This window comes from Rhododendron vialii, chromosome 12a (assembly GCF_030253575.1).
Source record: "Rhododendron vialii isolate Sample 1 chromosome 12a, ASM3025357v1".
NCBI lineage: Eukaryota > Viridiplantae > Streptophyta > Magnoliopsida > Ericales > Ericaceae > Rhododendron > Rhododendron vialii.
In genome coordinates this window covers 366060-386507 of record NC_080568.1, presented here as the reverse complement: position 1 = coordinate 386507, position 20448 = coordinate 366060, and the positions used below count along the sequence as shown (strand labels likewise).

The 20448-nt window shown below is 38.6% G+C and overlaps 3 protein-coding genes across 7 annotated transcripts; 2 read left to right on the top strand and 1 right to left on the bottom strand.

Moving 5' to 3' along the window:
- Window positions 1-376: 376 nt before the first annotated feature.
- On the top strand, window positions 377-2990 carry LOC131311624 (uncharacterized). The gene is made up of 2 exons (XM_058339137.1): window positions 377-1445; window positions 2624-2990. Exons 1-2 carry the CDS (start codon window positions 588-590, stop codon window positions 2753-2755), a joined length of 990 nt encoding a protein of 329 aa, XP_058195120.1. The 5' UTR covers window positions 377-587; the 3' UTR covers window positions 2756-2990.
- Window positions 2991-6602: 3612 nt separating this feature from the next.
- On the bottom strand, window positions 6603-10192 carry LOC131311625 (molybdopterin synthase sulfur carrier subunit). Of its 4 annotated transcripts, none has more exons than XM_058339139.1 (2): window positions 9974-10120; window positions 6603-7245 (listed from the first exon to the last, which is right to left on the bottom strand). In XM_058339139.1, exon 2 carries the CDS (start codon window positions 7212-7214, stop codon window positions 6912-6914), a length of 303 nt encoding a protein of 100 aa, XP_058195122.1. In that variant the 5' UTR covers window positions 7215-7245; window positions 9974-10120; the 3' UTR covers window positions 6603-6911. The 4 variants fall into 4 exon arrangements, 3 of the variants coding, with proteins under 3 accessions (XP_058195122.1, XP_058195121.1, XP_058195126.1); XM_058339138.1 differs by lacking the exon at window positions 9974-10120 and adding an exon at window positions 9581-9866; XM_058339143.1 differs by lacking the exon at window positions 9974-10120 and adding an exon at window positions 7623-8989.
- A 4742-nt stretch (window positions 10193-14934) lies between these two features.
- LOC131310945 (probable rhamnogalacturonate lyase B) lies at window positions 14935-20103 on the top strand. Of its 2 annotated transcripts, none has more exons than XM_058338222.1 (15): window positions 14935-14976; window positions 15171-15304; window positions 15904-15960; window positions 16051-16173; window positions 16253-16378; window positions 16485-16626; window positions 17054-17227; window positions 17567-17731; window positions 17811-17917; window positions 18024-18114; window positions 18235-18376; window positions 18466-18610; window positions 18764-18880; window positions 19463-19586; window positions 19675-20103. In XM_058338222.1, exons 1-15 carry the CDS (start codon window positions 14935-14937, stop codon window positions 19930-19932), a joined length of 1947 nt encoding a protein of 648 aa, XP_058194205.1. In that variant the 3' UTR covers window positions 19933-20103. The 2 variants fall into 2 exon arrangements, with proteins under 2 accessions (XP_058194205.1, XP_058194204.1); XM_058338221.1 differs by having other exon boundaries at window positions 19460-19586.
- Window positions 20104-20448: the final 345 nt, after the last annotated feature.

Sequence of the window (20448 nt, the reverse complement as noted above, 5' to 3'; positions counted from 1 at the left end):
AAATGTATTTTTGAGTCGAGTTCGTCTATAACATGAGTCAATCTTAAAACAGCTTTAGCAAAACACGAGTCAATATTGAGAATTTAAAATTTTTTAAGGTATTATCAAAATTGAAAGAGCCAAATATTAACTTGTCTGAGCTTAACAAACCTCACCAAAATATTGAAAGAGCTTTTGCAAAGCCTACACAAGCTCAAACTCAAGTATCTTAGCTCATTTCTTAGCCCTATTATTAAGCAGACATGGTAGACAGCGAGATTGGCCTCCCGGAAAATAGCCGACGCAAGCTTAAAACTCTAATTTTCAACAACCTCAGGTAGGTCAATGTAATTTACGTTACAACTTATGTTTCCTACCCCACCATCCCAGTTGAGTTGGGCTGTTACATTTATGTGGAACCTGTAATTGCGGTTTACCCATTGAAACGTCCCCTCTCTCCCTCCCACTAATTTCTCTCTCTCTCTCTCTCCACCTTTGGGTTTCTTGTGTATTCTTTCTTTGTGTAAACATCTACGCCTCCTCCTCATCAGATTCTATTCCCCTTCTCTTCCACTTCCAAGGGACAGGGTTTCAACAATTCAATCAAGATGGAAGGCGACGCCGGCGGTGAATTCCAGGACTGGGAGGTGCTACATAGCACCAACTCCTCCTCTGACGAGGCCAACTCAATTACCTCTTCCGACTCAGTCGAAATTACCATGACTAGGGTTTTGGAGGAGGGTCTCGATGTTGATGTTGATGGTGGGTCCCAAGGTATGATTCAACCCGATTACTTCTCTCTCGATAGCGGTACCAAGTATGCAAGTAAGGAGGAGGGCTCTGTTGAGTCTGATACTCCGAGTTGGATCGATCCCGAGTCGGAGACTCCGGGTTTAGCGAAGGAATCGGGCGAGTTTTGGCCCGATTCTGGCAGCGACAGGTCGGAGGATCATAAGTTTGGCGAATTCGATGGTAAACAGGAATTCGGTTTTGTTGGAAATGCGGGAAAACAAGTGGGTTTTGAAGGGATTGGAGAAATTGGAACTGGTGGTGAGGATTTGGGGAGGTTCTGGTCTGATTCTGGTGGGATTGTGCGGAATTCGATGGAATTTGGCAGTTTGGAACAGAATATTGATGTGGGGATTGGCGGTAAAGCGAATTCCGGTGAAGAGTCGGAGATTTTGGCGGAAGAGAGTAGGGGAGATGGTGGAGATGTGAATTCTGGTGATAAAGAAAGTGTTGTCATAGGAGCAGTGAATAAGAGTGGTGAGGGAGAGAAGAGGAGTGTTGTGTGGTGGAAGGTTCCATTTGAGTTTTTGAAATTCTGTGCTTTCAGGGTTAGTAGCCCTGTGTGGACTTTGTCGGTGGCTGCGGCGGTCATGGGGTTTGTTATGTTGGGCCGCCGGTTGTATAAGATGAAGAGGAAGAGCCAGAGCTTGCAGCTCAAGGTTACCATGGATGATAAGGTCAGCTGTTCTGTAGTATTCGATATTGTCATGTTATTATTAGTTTTTAATAACCGGAAGAGAACACAAGTACCAGAGGGGGCATACCTACTATATCTACAAACAGGAGGTGATAACAAAAGGCCATCGAGGCTCAAAAATACAATGAGGATTGATCCAGTGTTTTAACAATGACAATTTCAGGATAGAGGTTCTAACAGTTCTAAACTGATAGCTGCAACTCTAAATGTCAAAAACCGGAGTATAATTTTTTGTGGTACATTTTGGTTGAATTGGAGATTGAACTGCTACTTTGATATCATCGTGTTATAGTAAGATAAAATAAAATGTTTAGCGGTGTCAATGTCGCTCTATTTTGTTTATTATTTTCACCTTGAATGCTATCTTTGGTTGTTTATAAAGCAAACTCGTTATACTTCCAATTTGCAATTTGTTGTCGTTTCGTAGGTAATTGACTAAACGAGTTTTATATGGATTTTGACCCTGGTCAATCTTCTGTTAGATCTTAGATTCATCACATTTCTATTTTTATCTTGGTTTCTAGTTTGTTATGGGTTCTCAGTCATCAATATGATGGTTGACAAGTTTGCTAGTATTATAAATTTATAGTTACTGTTCACTGGCAAGGTTCAAACTTCACCCTCTAGAGTTTCTGTTTGACGATCTCCAAAAGTTCTTTTTAATCTGATGATTAGAGCTGTTATGTATTGGCTTTGTAATTTACAATATTTGTTTTTGAACTACATGAATGCAGTTTTATTCAGTCGAATCAATGTGCTTGATTTTGATCTGGTATAGAGATGCTGAATTGATTCGTTCCCTTAGATTCAATGTCTTTCAGATACTCATACAATGGTCCATTTTGTGTGTACAATGTAAATGATTTTAGAACTAATAGATTTATCTATGCCTTTTACCATTTTGGCCTGGGTCGATAGGTTATACAATTGTTTTGTGAGTAATTGCATTTGAAGTGACTTTTGAGATTTTTGAATGCAACTGGCATCCTCATCCTGTAGTATACACAATTTATAAAACATCTTCAGCAGTTCTCCCCGGATCTACTCCTCTATCTCTTCCTAAAACAGTTTTAAGTAATCCTCAACGAAAGGGAGTATTGTTCCATTACAAGACCTGATATATGATATGTGCCTAACTATCAGTTTAATTGTCTGCAGAAGGTATCTCAGTTCATGACCCGCGCTGCACGGCTGAATGAAGCTTTCTCGGTGGTGAAACGGGTCCCAGTCAGACGACCGGCTCTGCCTGCAGCTGGGGTGACTCCATGGCCTGTGATGAGTTTGAAATGAGATTAAGCTTCTGGAAAATGGGGAGAACAAGGGAGTTTGTTCGTCAGGTAAGTCTTAAGACGATATGGTTCTTGTATGTTATTGCTTGTATAATCAGTGTGTTGGCTTCCGTATATGTATGCAACTTGAAGTTGTTAAGATACTTTCGTACTATCATTCTATAGCTCGTGTATAAACTTGAAACTAGTTTCCCTTGAGTATTTCTCATACAGTATCTCAGTGTTGCTTGTGTAAATTTAACTGTGCCTGGTATCCTTTTCTGGATTGCTGTTGCTGATTTCCAACCGTGGTTCTAAACAAGTGGTTTATTTAAACTTTTCTTGAAAGGTATACCTATTTTTTTAACATATTTGGTGATAGTATCAGCTGAAAGCGATTGGATAAATGTCTTATGTAGTGCTCAAAATTGCTGTTTTGGGTCATTTTTGCTTTCTGTTTTCCGTCAACTCATTGAACGAAACAGAAATCTTGTTTGGTGAACTATTTCTTTTTATTCTTTTGATGTTTTCCCAATGCACTTCACTTTTCAGGAATCAAGAAATAAATGTTTTTGAAATTTCTGAAACTGCTTTTGCACTATTTAAAACTACATTAAAGCTACCAGCGTTCTCGATTTTCTCAAGTTTTTGTTTCCTAAAAAACAAAAAAAAATGAAACTATGCCAAACAGATTTTTACCAAGAGCAACGACTCTGATGAAAAAGAATATGGATGTAGCTGGCTATGATCGCATGGGCTCTCTGGCTTCCTATGAATGCACTGGGCATCATTACATTTTGTGTCGGCTCCCTCTCCAGTCCAGTTTGAACGGGAATGAGATTTGCGTCTTGTTTCTTTGGAGCAAGATGACGACTTGACTTGGCTTTTTAGTAATTGGCTCTTCGGGTTTAAGCAATGTACTTGTTGAGAGCGAGAAGGATAGCGAGTTTGTTTGGTTTGAGCAAGATGAGATTAGCTTGTTAATGAGTCATGGTATACCAAGAGTATGATCAGTAGCTGGTCTGGTCCGACAGGATGATCATTAGACGGCTTTTTGGAGGTGATTTTTACACTGTCTAGTCTAGAGTATGTGTTCGCTGAATCTGATAGAAAGTTTCAGTTCAAAAGGGAAAATAGGATATGACAAAAGAAAAACAAGAAAGCTGGCAAGATTTTACAGGCCTCACGTTTGTTTTGCCAGTTGGTGAGAAAATAACTCATGAAGGCGATGATCAGTAGCTTATTCAACAAGATGATCCACTCATTTTACCATTTTATCAATTTTTAGGGAAATGATACAAAAAAGTTGTCATTGTCCATGAGATAAATTCTGCTCGGGTAAATTGGGTTTATGACAACACAGAAATGAAACAATGAAAACACATCGGTTCCCATTTTTGAGAGTAACTTTCAACTCTCGGCACAATTTTCAATAAATTTTTCTCTTTATTTCTCTCTACTCAGTACCACTCAACTCTCAAAAATAACTTTCTAAAAGCTCAACCAAACAAAGTGGTTCGGTAAGCCGTAGTCAAAACATGATCCTATGATCCTCCTCCTCCTCCTCTTTTTTTTTTTTTTTTGAGAACCGCCTTATGATCCTTGTTACTAACTTACTGCCTCCCAACTCCCCCCATACCCCCCCCCCCCCCCCCCCCCCGGTTTGTTTTTTTAATCTTATGTTATTGACCTATTTCTTTCGGGTTGCATGTTTTTCACCAAATCTCCATTCGACCTATGGGTTGCACTCTTTCCTTGGTAAATCGAAGTCTAGAGGGAATAACACAAGTTTATGAGATTTTGAGTTTCTGAAGGTTAGAAATTCACATCTGACCTTGAAAAATTCAGGTATTGGCATCTGTAAATAGTGTTGGGGTAATTGAGGAACAAAAAAACACCCAACAACCAAAGCCATGGTGCATTGATTTATCTCTCCCACCAAAATCAAATAGCACGGCAATTACGTCCACACATGAAATGGTGTAGTAAAAAGAAATTTTTTTTTTTTTGAGATTCCGTGCATTGACTTTGGACGGTCCGAATTTTAATGAAACTTAAACTCTTTTTCGAATTTTTTTTATTAAAATCCGGACGGTCTAATACACTTTGGACGTCTGCGATAGTGCTCTGCAACACCCTTTTCACGGACACACCCGTAGAAAAGATTTCCTTTTTTTTTTTTTTTAAACCAGTGGAAGGAACCAGGTCCCATGCAATCTACATCCTTACCAAAACGGGATATGGGAAGACTTGACTTGCTATTAGCTGGCTGGGCATCAGAGAGATAGAGAGAGGCCTCGAGATGCCAACGCACTGGGCAGTGTTGTGGGGTTGGTTGGGTTAAATAGGGAGCACATCATCATTATAAATTGTTCATTTCGTAATCGTAAAATTCGCCGAGCACATCACATTTGTGGAAGAAAAAAATTATTGGACGTTGTTAATACCTTCTCGATATGCATTTATCATTGTTCATTTCGTAAAATCCGCTGAGCACATCATATTTGTAGTTATCGAACATCATTAATACCTTCTCGGTATGCATTTATCTCATAGTTTATGGTATGAATTATCCTGACCATTCATCTTTACATTATCAAACTACGTGGCTCGCCTCATAGTTGATTGTCTTAGTCATTTTGACCATTCATTTTCTTCTTATCCAACTAGAGTCGGTTGTGGTCCACACTTTTTTTTTTGGCATGTAAAATGCATCCCTCTTCTAACCCATTGGATGTAATTATCCAATCTCAATGCTTAAATATTTAGCATATTAAAATATGCTACCTGACCGGCCGATCGTTTCGTGACTATTGGATTTTCTATTTTGATTTGCTACGAATGACCTTGTGTTTTTTTTTTTTTTAATCCTGGTCGCAAACTATGTTACTATTTAGGAAGGTGGGGATCGTAGAAAACTCAGGTCAAACCCAAAAACTAAAATGAAGAACAAAATGCAATTAGTGGAATGACTTTAATCCGATAAATGAATTTACTTTGTGAAAGAAAAAGGAAAAAATAGCCGATTAACGTATGAACTTCATGTAAATACTCCCTCAGTTCCTAATTCCTTTATGAATATGCTCCAACTTATGAATAGTTGTGATCAAATAAGGTGATGCGCTGAATTAAATGACTGATTCTTCATGTCACATTTCTCCGATGTGGAGCGATTTGAACTCACTCTTTTATTGGGGGCATAAGGCATCTGTACGTTTTTAGTAGGTGTGTACTGAAGCATTTTTCAATTCCCCATCCAACCACGTGGAAACAACCAAAATGCTGCTGGTACAGCAGCTTTCTGTACAGATAGCGCGTACAGAGCCCATTTGGGCTCGTCTCGGGTCCAACAAAGATAATCGGAGCCGCTCATTTTGTTCAATATATTCTTCTTAAGGTCCCTGCAAAAAATCAGCTCCATCCAACATCGTTAAGAGCGTTTGCGAAGCATTCAAAATTGCTTTAGAAATTTTTTTATGCAATTTTGGACGCTTCGCAAACGCTCTTATCGATGTCGGATGGAACTGATTTTTTGCAGGAACCTTAAGCAAAATATATTGAACAAAATGAGCGGCTCCGATTATCTTTATTGGACCCGAGACGGGCCCAAACGAGCGCTGTACGCGCTGTCTGTGCAGAAAGCTCTGTACCTGTAGCAGCATTCTGGAAACAAATGTCTATGGATCATGATGATGTGTTCTCTATTTCATCGCGCAAGCCATAATGCACTGCGACAACCCCAGATCCCTCACTATTTCTCTCTGATATAATGTTCAGAAAGAAATTGAAACAAAAAAATGTCCTCACTTCTTCAATCAACACATGGGGCTGCTTTGGAGTAGGTTCACAAATGCCTCAAGTAGCAGAGCTTCAAACATGAAACCAAGATTGATATAAAATGGTTTTTCACAAAGCTACCAAAGACATCAATCAATGCCTTCCGAAAACACGAAGCCAGACTACAAAATCACGGTAAATGTAAATGCCTTGTATCTACGTAGATTGCAAAAAGACCCTCCATCAAAAGCTGGCCTCAAAGGAATATAATTATACACTCAAAAGCCTTTAATTAAGGGGGGGGAGGGGGGGGGGGGGGGGGGGGGGGGGGGTGTGTGGTTATTTTACTTTGTAAGCATTCCTCGAATACAAGGTTCCTAAGTGTCTGCATAAACAAACATTCAGCCGCCACTGATCGGGGGTATAATGGCCAATTCATCCCTATCCTTGACAATTGCGGACTCGGGTGTGTATTCCTCATTCAGAGCGAGGACCATGCATGCACGGATATCTTCCAGGCCTGGAAACTTAGCAATAAGCTTATTCAAGCAATCACGGGCAGTACTACCTGATGAAACCTCCAGTGGTAATTCCGTCAAGCCAGTTAGATCTCTGGCCCGAGCAAAGAACAAAACCTTTATCTCAACTGATGTACTCTCATTTCCTTTCAGGCCCGTATTTCCAGTCTCCTTTTCTCTATCCATGGCATCTACAGCAGAATATCCTGCCCACCAGCTTTGATGGAAATGATGAACATGTTAAAATAGAACAACAATTTCATTTAATTTAGTCTGTACATGAGCTAAAGAGAGTGAATTCTTGGAAGTAAAATGTGTGTACTAAATAAACCATGCAATTGAAGATACTTTTTCCAATTTTTAGTTCATCCATACGACCAACTGCATGAACGACTTCACCGCAGACAATGTCTGGGAAGGAATACTTATCAGGCTTCCAGGTACCAACAAACTGTTGGTCAGAAACCCACACAACGATTACAGTAATGTCATTGTGAAGAGTGAACATACAAGTGAAACTTTCCCTTAGGAAAAGACACAATGAACATATGCAATCAGATATCTAGCCCAGCATTTGAGAGAAAACCCCTATACCGTTTGAGGCGATGATCACTGATTGATGCTGAAAATCTCTCCCAGGTTGACACGCCATAACGAGAGTAAATCCATGATGCGGTTAAAATAGAACCTGCTTAGAGGGCTACCTCCCACACCATTTCAATGGTACGCCAGTTCTTGTGAGCGAACGCCCTGACGAGAGATGGATGGATTCCCAGGTCTTTTTGAATCTCACTCTTGGAAGATTCTTGAAGACGATTGTGAATCCACCACGCGCGGGTTCAATCCCCGTTGTTCGCCCATCAATAAATGGACCATTTGTTACGGAGACACAAGACAAAGCTAGAAAACATTTTTTCTGCAAGCCATCTTGAAAACCCCTGTACCGTTTGCTTAGAACTCGTCAGTATCAACATAGCAACTGCCAGCATTCTATGTCATTTGTACTTTTCAACATCATTTCCAATTTTGTACTGAATTGTTAATTTTTCCATTAAACATTCTGTTCGTCACTTCATTTTCTAAAAGTAAGCTACTAAGCTCCGTAAAAATGAGGGCATTTTTGTAACCTGCCCTTCTCCAGAAAAGGCCAGCTAAACAAATTACTTGCCTTAAGAGCCTAGACCTAACAATCCAGCTTTTGTTTAGGGGGCTTAAAATCCAAAAAGCTAATAAGTCAAGGATCCCAAACAAGCCATTGGCCCTCGAGGTGATATTTATATCCCTAAGAAACCGACCAATGCATGCAATATTGTCTAATGACCTAGTTCAGTCCATTAATGAGCTAAGAGACCTGGAAGTTTTGCTTGTATCTGTTCTTTGCATGAAAAATCATGGGCTCCAACAAATCAAAGCCCAGACTATGAGAAGCTATGAGAATACAAAATCAAGTTATTAAAAGTGTCAGCTTCAAAAGACCTATATGCACTTATGTATTACTTTCCTACATACAGATGTCTCAAATGAAGGGAGACTTGGGAATGTATTTTGTTGTGCCTCGTGCCCTTAAGATGGAATGAGATGGAAAACAGATGAACCTACCCGCGCCCGAAACCCATCTGGGTGTCCATGTGACATAACTGGCAATCTAACATGGTATCAAGGCTTCCATTTCTGTGAGGTCTTTCGTTCATGTTTGTGTCTACTTTGATACCCATCTTCTTTATGCTTCACTTATTCTTGGTTGACATTACTCCTCTTTTCTATGTATGAATTTCTGCATTACCATGAACAAATCAGGGTTGTCAGTTAGGGAGGATATTGGCTAGCTGGATATATGTTGCTAGGCCTATTTCCAAACAACTTGAGCTTTTGGAACAGTTGGTCGTCCGACTATAGCAACCAAACGGTGTTATTTCTCAAATTCGAGAAGATTGAATTCTTTGGTTAGTGATCAACAACCTGTTTTGTACGCTAGCCTGACCGGATAAAAGGAGGCAATCATACTAGGGACTAGGGAGCAAGTTGAGATAAAAGGTAACAACAAAAACAATTGAATACCCTTTAGAATTTTTCTCATAAAGAGGGAAAATGAACCACAAGAATTGACACTACAAACCCAAAACAAAAACTAAAACAGAAGGAACAGAAAAGAAAAACACAAAAGCACAAGAAAGTATTCACTTCAAACAATCTAGCACAACAATGCATGAGGCGATGTTATTGTGAACATAAAAAATGAAAACTTTCCCTCTGCAAAGAACACAACAAAGTAAAGCAATCAGATGTCTAAAAGCAAGTCTGCCCGTTTGTGACAAAATGACATTGCCAAAGTCATTTTTGGCTTTCTATAGTGTCAAAAAGCCAAAAAGAAAATAACAACGGCTTTGCACCAGTTTGATGTCAACTTAGCACAATCTCAAGTCCACACCATTGAACCAGACCCATCTCATTTGGCGATGCAAATTAAAGGGCTTGGATGATGTGGCACGAGGGAGGACTTGCTCTAACTCCGCATTCTAACCAAAATCGTAGACTATTTGGCTATAACGTACTGGTATAATCCGTGAATTGTTGCCCAGAGTGACGAGAATTGTTTGTCTCGAGTACAGCAGAGCTGACTAAAACTAAAGAACCCGCATTCCAGTATCATTTTATCTCGTTCAATAAAAGGGGAGCCAATAAGACTAAAAGCTCCAGTTAAAGCCACATTTTTTAAAAAGTCTGAAGACCTCAAGCTTGCATACAGATCACTAGGTCAGGGACGGCCCTGAAAAGAAGCTTAGAAAGCGACTGCTTCAGGACCCAAATACTAAATTCATTGAAAGGATGGCTCGCGGATGTTTAATTCTTTCATTTAATGGAACCCAAAAATGGTACCCATGAAAAACAACAAACAGGAAGGGAGATATGGAGAGACGGCGATCAGAGAGAGAGAGAGAGAGTACCTGTTCTTATTGTTCGATACAGAGGAATTTTGGGGTGGGTGGGATTCCGATGGTCAGCAGGATATACATTCTTAGATTTACGAATTTCAACCTATGGTTTCTATGTACTTTGTTTTTACCCCCAAAATAACATCTATCTCTATGGTCGATCACAGAATTGGATGTTTTTTAGTTTCATTCCAATTTTATCGGATGTCCCCAAAGGACGAATTGGATGTCTATCTTTTGGGTCTTTATCTAGAAAACTATAGCAACTTGTGTGTAGTCTGAATTTAGACTACGAGAAAACGTCACATTTCAATTGTTCATCTAAATAATCAATGGTTTAAGTATGTGAGAAATTCTTATCGGTAGGATATATATTTTTACTGGTAAAATTTGTCATCAAATTCGAACAGTTAAAAATCAATTTGAACGGTTTCAATTGCACGAAGTATGCTTCGTAGTCAAAAACACAAATTGCAGAGAAACCTTATTCTAAAATGAAATGGAAAAATCTCATGAAAATGTCCTATAAATATGTTACTAAAATACAAGAAATTTTGAGTGGGTAAATGTTAGCATCTCCTACCAAAAGATGTTAGAGAAAAATTAGCATGTAAAGCAATTCCAACCAAAGTATCAAACGCTTAAGTGGCATTTGGCATCTCCTCTCTCCGAGTTTTCCTCTCTCCTGCAAAACTCGGCATAAATTGTCAAATACTTATTTTGTTATTACTTAATTGAGTCAAACCCTCAATCTTGCGCCTTGGCCAAAACTTGCTAAATAGATACTTGTTTTCTCAATTCAAATTCCTCTATATGTATATAGAGGAATTTTCAAGTGAGGGATCCCTCATTTTAACAATTCATTTCCCGATCAAATTTTGAAAATCCGAACCGTTCAATATGTGCAGAACGTAATTTTAAGGGTCCCCGCGAGAAATCAGCAAAAAAAATGACCGGGAAGGGCGTCATCCGAGCAGTTTTTTTTGAACCGTTCAATGAAAACTGTTCAGATGAAGCCCTTCCCGGTCATTTTTTTTGCTGATTTCTCACGGGGACCCTTAAAATCACGTTCTGATCACTTTGAGCGGCTCGAATCATCGAAATTCAATCAGGAAGGGGAGTCCCGCATTTTAATAAAATGAGAGATCCCTCACCGGAACCTAACTCATATATATATATATATATATATATATATATATATATACACACACACACACACACACACAATCCGGATCCCTCCAGAAATTGGTTTGGTGCGGGATGTGATTGTCAGCCTTCAGGAAAAGAGAAGGCATTAAACTCGTGAGTAATTACACTTTCCCCCCTCAACACTCACACTTGCCCCCTTCGTTTCATTCCATTTCCACGGCTTCGCAGTTCACGTGAGAGAGAGAAGGAGAAAGACGAAGAACGCGAACTAGAGAACGAAGAGAAGAACGCGAACCAGAAATCTTGCGCGATTCTGTGTCCACCAAAGTATCTCTCGGAAAAAAAAATCTGGTTAGGGCTTTTTTTGCCCATTCGAAATCGGCAAAAATTAGGGCTTTTTTTTGGGATTCGAACCTAGCTCTCTTTCTCTCTCGAGATCGATCTCTGCATTTTCTGCAAAAACCAGTACTTGCTTTGTGTTGTATCAGGTCTTTCATTTAGTTGATGGTTTAAACGATTGAGAGCAGTTCAAAAAAATACTACTCCGTACTAAACGATTAGGGGATTTGTTTTCTTTTCCTTATTTGGTTGTGGGGTTCCAGGGAGGGGCCTGCCTCTGGGTTTCCCACTTTTCCCTACTCCTTTTTTTGATCATTTTTTCCCCTTCAAATATTGGGTTGTTTGTTCAAACATGAACGTTGTTAGCCAAATTGTACGGTGGAAAAGGACTTGTTTGTTGGGCTAATATCTACCACCTAGTGCCACTATCAATTTTGTTTTGAGCTTGGAAATAGCTGAGACATCACACATGGTTTTCTTGTTGGATCCTTCTTGTGTTTTTATTTTTTTCCCCTTTTGATCGGATTCTTGTGTTGTTTACTTAGATGTTGATGTTAGCAATTAGCTGTTTTAAAAGCTTAAGCAGAAAGAGATGGTGTAACTAAAGAATATATGCCATCGACATCAATGACCTGGTCTCTATTAGTTCATTGCAAAGGTACATGGGATTCACTGAGTTTCAGCAATGCCTTGCTGTAAAGGCTGAAGTGAAAATGAAAACTTGTGTTTGCTTGAATTCTTGAGCTCCATTGGCGTCCCTACTTGGATGTACTTAATAAAAGAAAAATGGAAACATTTGGCACTATTACTTTTGGCTTAGGTGGAGAGTCTGGTGGAGACAGAAAAATGGATGACTTGAAGCACCTTTTTGCAGCATATGTTACTGATGCATTATCAAATGGTTCCATGGATGAAAAAAAGGTGCATAAGCTTCTGTTTCCATTGTACCGGAGTCGAAGACAATAACATATGTCTGATACTTTTCTTATGATAGTTTAATTTTGCTAGTTTGCATACTTGATTCTACAGTACTTAATCATTGCCAGAGATGTTCGAGTTACTTCTGAAGAAATTTAGATAGCATTGACCCGTAAGAAATTCAAATGGCCCTAAAACCAGCAAAATAAGCTGGGTGATGAGACACCAAATTTTGAGGGTAACTTTTCATAGGACGATGTTGTTTACTTAAATTCATGGTCAACCTAAAAGATTTTTGTCTTGTTGACTGGGGCTTCATTGGTGAACCACATGAGAAGAAGGTCAAGAAGCAAGCTTAAAGAGCAGTCAATTTCCTAGCAATAAACCAGAATTTCTGAACCAGAGAGAGAGACCCAATGTCACAAACCCAAACCCTAATTTCTGAACCAAACCAAAGATTACAAAATAAACACAAATTCGAAGATGGAAAGGGGTTTCTCAAATCAGTCAAACGACCGAGAGAGAGAGAGAGAGAGAGAGAGAGATACCTTATTTGGTTCAATCACTTTCTCCAGTCGATCTTCTTCTTCTTCTTCTTCTTAGTCGAAATCGAAACCGAAACCCTAACAAAAAAAAAATCTAATTTCTTAGATAGAGAACGATCCAGAGAGAGAGAGAGAGAGAGAGATTAGAGAATCAAAACCCTAACAAAAAAAATCTGTAGTTTCTCCAATTTTTTGAGAGAAATGAAACCCTAAATCGAATGGGAACAAATCGAGAGAGAGAGAGACACAGAGAGAGATACAGAGATACCTTGGTGGATGCAGAAGATTTCTGGTTCGCGTTCTTCGCGTTTGTTATCTGGTTCGCGTTCTTCGTTTTCCCTTCTCTGGTTCGCCCCCCTCTCTCTCTCTCTCTCTCTCTCTCTCTGGTCTGTCCGAACTGTGAAGCCGTGAAATGAAACCAAGGGGGAAGTGTGAATGTGAGGGGGAAAAATGTAATTTCCTGCGAGTTTTTTGCTTTCTCTTTGGCCGTTGGATCCAACGGCTCTCAGCACAGTCCTGCACCAAACCAATTTCCGGGATCCCTCAAGGGATCCAGGTATATATATGTGAATAAATAAAAACCCACCAGATCATAGATGGTACTCCTAGATAATTCTCTCTTTTTTCTAATTTCTCACGGAACTATAGGCAGATATATCCGATAAAAATGTAAAATTTAAAGCATTAGTTGAGCTTTGGTTTGTAAAACTTTGACAAAAACAATCTCACAGATTATGTCACTTTTGGTGAATGGGAATTCTTTCTTGCTGGTGTAAGTAATTTAAAAGGATAAAAAGGTAATTGCCATATCATTTAAATCAGTTTGGATAACTACTGCACGAAAATCCAACTCACCCAATTCCATATAAATCTTCTACCTAATAAAATATAAGGGTGTGGGCCTCCACATAAGACAAGTTGATCCAAAGGTTGAGATTGATTTGATCCAAGAGCTGATGTGTGCTTTCCAATTCTCTTAAGAAAACACAAACACTCTTACAAATATATTAAAATGCCATCAAAGAGTGGGTAGTGCCGTAGGCACGGACAAACACTAGTCTAAATAATAAAACACAAGGGTATGGGTCCCATACAAATACAAGTTGTTAGAAGGGTTGAGATTCATTTGATCCAATGGTTGATATGTGCTCTCCAACTCTCTTAAGAAAGCACCCACACTCTTACAAATATATTACAAAAGCGCTATCAATTTGAGCCACTATTAAGATTCAAAGGGTAATTCTAATTTTAATCGGAGTGGGTAGTGTCATAGACACGGGTAAACACTAATATATATATATATATATATATATATATATATATATATATATATATATATATATGGTACGATTTCAAAGTTAACCAATTCCAAACTGTAAATTGCAAGTGAAAAATTAAAATACTACTAGTATTATTGTTATGATCATTTGAACTGTTATTATTATTTGGTAAATAAGAATTGCCACGCATTGCATAGTTGCCGATCCAATCTCGTAGCTTTTATTTAGGAATAGTAAGGAGATCTTATTTAGTGTTACTTGTTTTGCATGTTTCTAAATTAGTTTCGGATGAGACATTTATATTTCCTTTTCTTATAGTATATAGTCTTGGTTTCCATATATTACTTTACTTGGTCTTCACTCTCCATGTAATTACCTTATTATCGTTGGCACTCCTACTTATATAAATAGGGGCGTAATCCTAAGGGCAGAAACATCTTTCATTGGATAAAATTCTAAAGATTTTCTCTCTTTTCCTTGTGCCACAAAAGAAAATTCATTGCTTTATTCCCTAGAATATATATATATATAAAACTACTATAACTAGCTACTTGAAGACTTCCAGAGAGGTAAGTCATGTTAATGTTTTTCTCAAAATCATCGATCGGGTGCTTGATAGTACAAAAATAAGTTTGATACTTTGATAGTATGTTATTTTGTTAATTAATTAGCGCGCAGAATGACAAATTTCTCCCATGCAGGAACCAGTGCATGCATGTGCATAAGAATGGGTGTTCGATCAATGTCGCCTCAGGGGGTGAAGCTGCAGATTCAAGATCGCCATGTAAATAACTTTGCTTTGAAATATTTTGTTAACTGTTCTGAAACATAGTACTGTGTTGTTCTGATGCTTAATTAACACCTAACTTAATTCATTTTAGTTTCAAAGGCTTCTATCTAGAATTAGTAAGCATATACTCGTCATATTAATGATATATATAAAAGTCATAAACTTTTTCCACCATCTGCTTAATTCAGGTGGTGATCGATAACGGCATCCTTCAAGTTACCCTATCAAATCCCGAGGGTATCGTCACTGGGATCAGTTACAACGGCATCAATAATTTGCTCGCAGATGAAAGCAGTAGAAGCAAGGACAAACAGAAGGGAGGGTGAGTCTGGGCGACCGTACGTCCTACCTGCGCACATTTCTAGTTCTGCTAAAATTATAGTAGGTTTTTATGCCAAAACGTTAAAATCATATATCTTTCCGTGCCCAAAAAACACTTTGAACAACTAAACACCCCCCAACCAATAGTTTTGAGAAAGATAATGTTCTTTTTAACATTGCTTTGATTGATTATATATGTAATTAATAATGGTTTTGGTAGTATCGCCACAACTTATATTGACAAAATTTATATATTGCCTTTTATGTGTTGTAAATTTTTTTAGAGTTCGTTGGAGTTCGCCTACCCAATTTTTAAATTCTGCATACTAAAGTAGAGGGTAAACAAGAGCTTTCTAATATTATTATTTCTCTTAGTGGAACGTGCCCTAAGTTGTTAAAAAAAAATCTGAACTCCTGATTGGTATTACTTTAATGATTAATCTGGCACATTAGTTTTTAATGACCACAGGCCCACTACTAGGAAAAATATTGCAGACCAAGTAAAATTCGCTGACTTTTATTACGCACAGTAATTTAAAGAACTAGTTTTCCATTTAGCTTCACCCAAATATTCGCTAATTCTTCATATTGACCCTGTAGTTACTGGGATGTTAATTGGGATTCAGTTGATGGAAGCAAAAAAGGAGGTTTGGAAGTGTATGCTCTCTCTCTCTCTCTCTCTCTGAGTATGAGCAGTGAACAATAACAGCAAGGGAAGTATTTAACAACCAACTGATCATTGTGCAGGATTAGTGGAACAAAGTTTGAAGTAATAATGAAAACAGAGGAACAAGTAGAGGTGTCATTCTCAAGACCATGGGAACCCTCCCTTCCGGGCGATATTTTTGTCCCCCTAAATATAGACAAAAGGTTCTTTCTTCCTATTGTAATGCTATTTGGATCATGAAAGTGGTTGTTACTATTATCCTCACTACAATGATTTTTCCAGGTTTATAGTGCTTCGCGGTTCCTCGGGCTTCTACTCTTACGCCATTTATGAACATTTAGGTTCGCCAGAATGGCCAGCTTTCAGCCTTAGTCAGACCAGGATTGCATTCAAGCTCAGAGAAGAAAAGTACATGCGAATCTTTGTTGTATCAGTATATAGCACAAAATAACCCGCGTTTTCTTTTTGAAAATCAAGAGATGGCAGAAAAGTAATGTTCTTTTGAACTATCTAGGTTTCACTACATGGCTGTGGCAGATAATAGGCGAAGATTTATGCCGCTGCCAGAAGACAGGGATGCCAAAAATTGCCAACGCCTGGCATATGATGAAGCAGTCCTCCTTGTAAATCCTATAGAGCCTGAGTTTAAAGGAGAGGTAACACTTCCCTCATTCCTCATTCAGTTGATTTGCTAAATACGAACCAATGCTTATTTTTGGAGCCCATTCTGATTTCAACTGAAGTATTTATGGAATAAACTTCTGAGCAGTGCCTAATTCTCTGAGATGGAATGGTAATTATCGTGGAATACCATACCCATTCCCAACTGGTTCGCTATAAAACAACAAAAATGTATGCTAAAACTGACGATGAATGCTATTTTCAAGGGAGACCTGGTTCCATTCTTTCCTAAGATCATTCCATACATAATTTTGCGGAAGTGTAGCACAAACTATCTCATTCTAACACATGAATGCATTGAAGTAGTTTTTGCTACAGTGGTTTGATGATCGTGTGGAGTAGTATTTTTTGTTCTTTTGTGGACGAATGTTAGCAAATTTTACTGATACTGTATGCTCACAGGTGGATGACAAGTACCAGTACTCCTGCGAGAACAAAGATCTCCGTGTCCATGGTTGGATATCTACGGAATCTCCTCTCGTGGGCTTCTGGCAAATTACGCCCAGCGATGAGTTCCGGTCGGGTGGGCCCCTCAAACAAAACCTTTCCTCCCATGTTGGTCCTACTTGTCTTGCTGTAAGTAACTTTTACCTTCCAAAGCTGATTATGGAGAACCTTTGTTTTGCTTTAGCAGTGAAGAAACATATCTTCAATTTGGTTACCTGCACTATTAGGACTAATAGGTATCTAAAATTATTGGAAGAGCAATAAACCAAACCAAATCAAATCGAGCCTTATGTCCCAATCAATTGGGGTCAGCTAGATGAATCAATGTGGACCTCTAACTTGAAAACAAAAACAGTAAGGACAAGTTAGTTTTCAAAAGTGCCATTGTCACAATATTCTAGAGGTGTTCTGTGGATGAATTTTGCCTTTTAGATGACCTGACTATACCAAAGTTGATGCTATTAACAGATGTTTACCAGTCTTCATTATGCTGGGTATGATCTCGGGCCGAAAATTGGACAGGGCGAGGCATGGAAGAAAGTTTTCGGTCCCGTTTTCATATATCTAAACTCTGTGGTGGGTGGAGAATCAAGAGATGATACCCTTACGCTCTGGGAGGATGCCAAAAGACAGGTTTGACTTAGCAAGTTATAAATACATGGATAATAAAAGACGGATTATACAACAGATTTTGATAGACATTGATTTTCAGATGATGGCCGAAGTCCAAAGCTGGCCCTATTCTTTTCCAGCATCCAAGGATTTTCCATCATCGGATCAACGTGGAAATGTTAATGGTAGATTACTCGTACGAGACAGGTACGTACAGGCTTATTTTGAAACTATTTTTGCCTTGGTCTTGATTTTATCTAGGAATTTCAGACTACATTTCTATTTTAAATTTGTCGATACTAAACCTGTTCAGATTCATAAGCAAGGATTATATATCAGCAAAGGGTGCCTATGTGGGGTTGGCCCCTCCTGGGGATGTTGGATCATGGCAGAGAGAATCCAAGGTGATGACTTGTGATGCTTAAAACAGTTCGGCATGTTTTAAGCTATATTACTGAGGAATATAAGAACTACCCTCATCCGAAATCGCATCCAAAGGCATGATAACATTTTATTTGGATCAGGGCTACCAATTCTGGACGAGAGCAGATGAGAATGGCAATTTTTCCATCAACCATGTATGTACCGGTGACTACAATCTTTACGCATGGGTTCCTGGATTTATCGGAGATTATCGAAATGATGTTCCTGTTACCATAACACCAGGTCTATTTCTTCCTCTTTGTTTGTCATAATAGATAGAAATAAACTACCACAATTTACATTACTGCATTTTGATGTCCATTGGAAAGCAGGTTGTTACATCCACTTGGGTCATCTTGTATATGAGCCTCCTAGAGATGGACCCACGTTGTGGGAAATTGGCATTCCCGATCGCTCTGCTGCAGAATTTTACATACCCGATCCAGATCCAAAGTATATTAACAGGATTCCTGACAGGTACTTCTTAGGAATCAAATATCAAAGGATTTCTATAGCACAACTATGAAAAAAATCGCCCTTAAATGAACTCTTATCTATGTTTTGATCCTTGAATCGAAAGTAAAACATTTGACCTGAAATATTCAGCTTCCTCTTTGGTTTTTTTTGCAGGTTTAGGCAGTATGGATTGTGGGAGAGATATGCGGAGCTATACCCTAAAGAGGATTTGGTCTACACTGTCGGTGTTAGTGATTATACAAAACACTGGTTCTTTGCTCAGGTCACTAGGTGTGGTTCAAGGCCTTTGGACATTGCAATTTCCATCAATTTTTTTGTTACTTTCCAATTAAAAATTCTCCGAAAATTTTCAAGCATTAGTCCATGTACTCCCATGATTTCTTTTACGTAGTCCAAAAAAGACTTGGTAGAGATTTTAAAGTAGTGAAATAAGCGGGTGAACATGTAAAAATAGTCTCGAACTATCATCAAACTAGGCACAATTTGTCCTTAATTTCTTTTAGCTCGTAAAAGTTCCAAGTTCCAATGATTAACAAACATGGCACAATTTGAAGTTAACTACAGGAATCTAGGCACAATTTGAAGTTAACTACAGGAATCTAGGCACAATTTGAAGTTAACTACAGGAATCTAGGCACAATTTGTTCTCGGTTTTAACTGATAGAATTTTCAAGTATCGACAAACTAGGTTCAATTTTCATGTTCTCCACTTATCGCCAAAGGAGGCTAATTTCAGTTAGTCACACCATTTGTTCTTGCTTTGAACTGATGGAAGTTCCGACATTAACAAACTCGGAGCAATCTCAGTTATTCTTATTTACTTCTAAGTTTTGGTATTTGCATTTGCAGGAGGAAAAATGACAACACGCTTCAAGGAACCACATGGCAGATCAGGTTCAAACTCGACAGGGTGGATGAAACCGGAACCTACAAATTAAAAGTGGCACTAGCATCTGCAAATCAAGGCGAATTGCAGGTACAAAACATCAACTTAAAACCACTACTGAATATGTTTCTTTCTTCATGTAACATTAACCCTTTACTAAATAAAATAACGCTTCTAGGTTCGTGTTAACGATCCAAACACAAAGCGACCTCTGTTTTCAAGCGGACTAATTGGGAGGGACAACGCAGTGTTTAGACACGGCATCCACGGACTATATTGGCTGTTTAATGTGGAGATTCCAAATGCTGTATTGGCGAAGGGGGAGAATACGATTTATTTGACACAGGCAAGGGGACAATCACCTTGGCGGTATCTCATGTACGACTACATTCACTTGGAAGGTCCCCTGACCATGGTTCATAAGGCCACAATATGAGTTACCTTTCGACATAATATAGCTGTTTCACGTTGTTTTCGGTTTTGCTTTAATGCTTTATACAGACATACAGTAATATAGTTGTTCCAAAACAGTGTTATTACCAGTTTTAGTATTGAAATTACACGTCTATATATGTTCTCTCGGTGTTTTTTGTTCAGGGGGCCATAGGAAGGGTTAGTGTTTGTTTGGTTTTTCTTTTGAAAAGCACGTTAGAGGTTAGTTAGTTAGATTACAAGCTACAAAAGATCAACCGCTGCTCCATCAACTCAAACTTACGACTTGACCCAAAGGGTTGGTCTAGTGGATCGACCTTGTTCTTTGGGTTTATGACTTAAAAGCTTTTATAGCAAGACCAAGGGTTGGTCTAGTGGCTCGCTTTTACCTGATCATATTATGTGATGTCTGAGACACGATCCTTAGAAAACTCTACGAATTGTACAATTTTTCATTCGTGCTGATTGTATACTATTTTGTGTGTGTGTATTTTTTTGGCATTTGATATCTTAAGTTGAA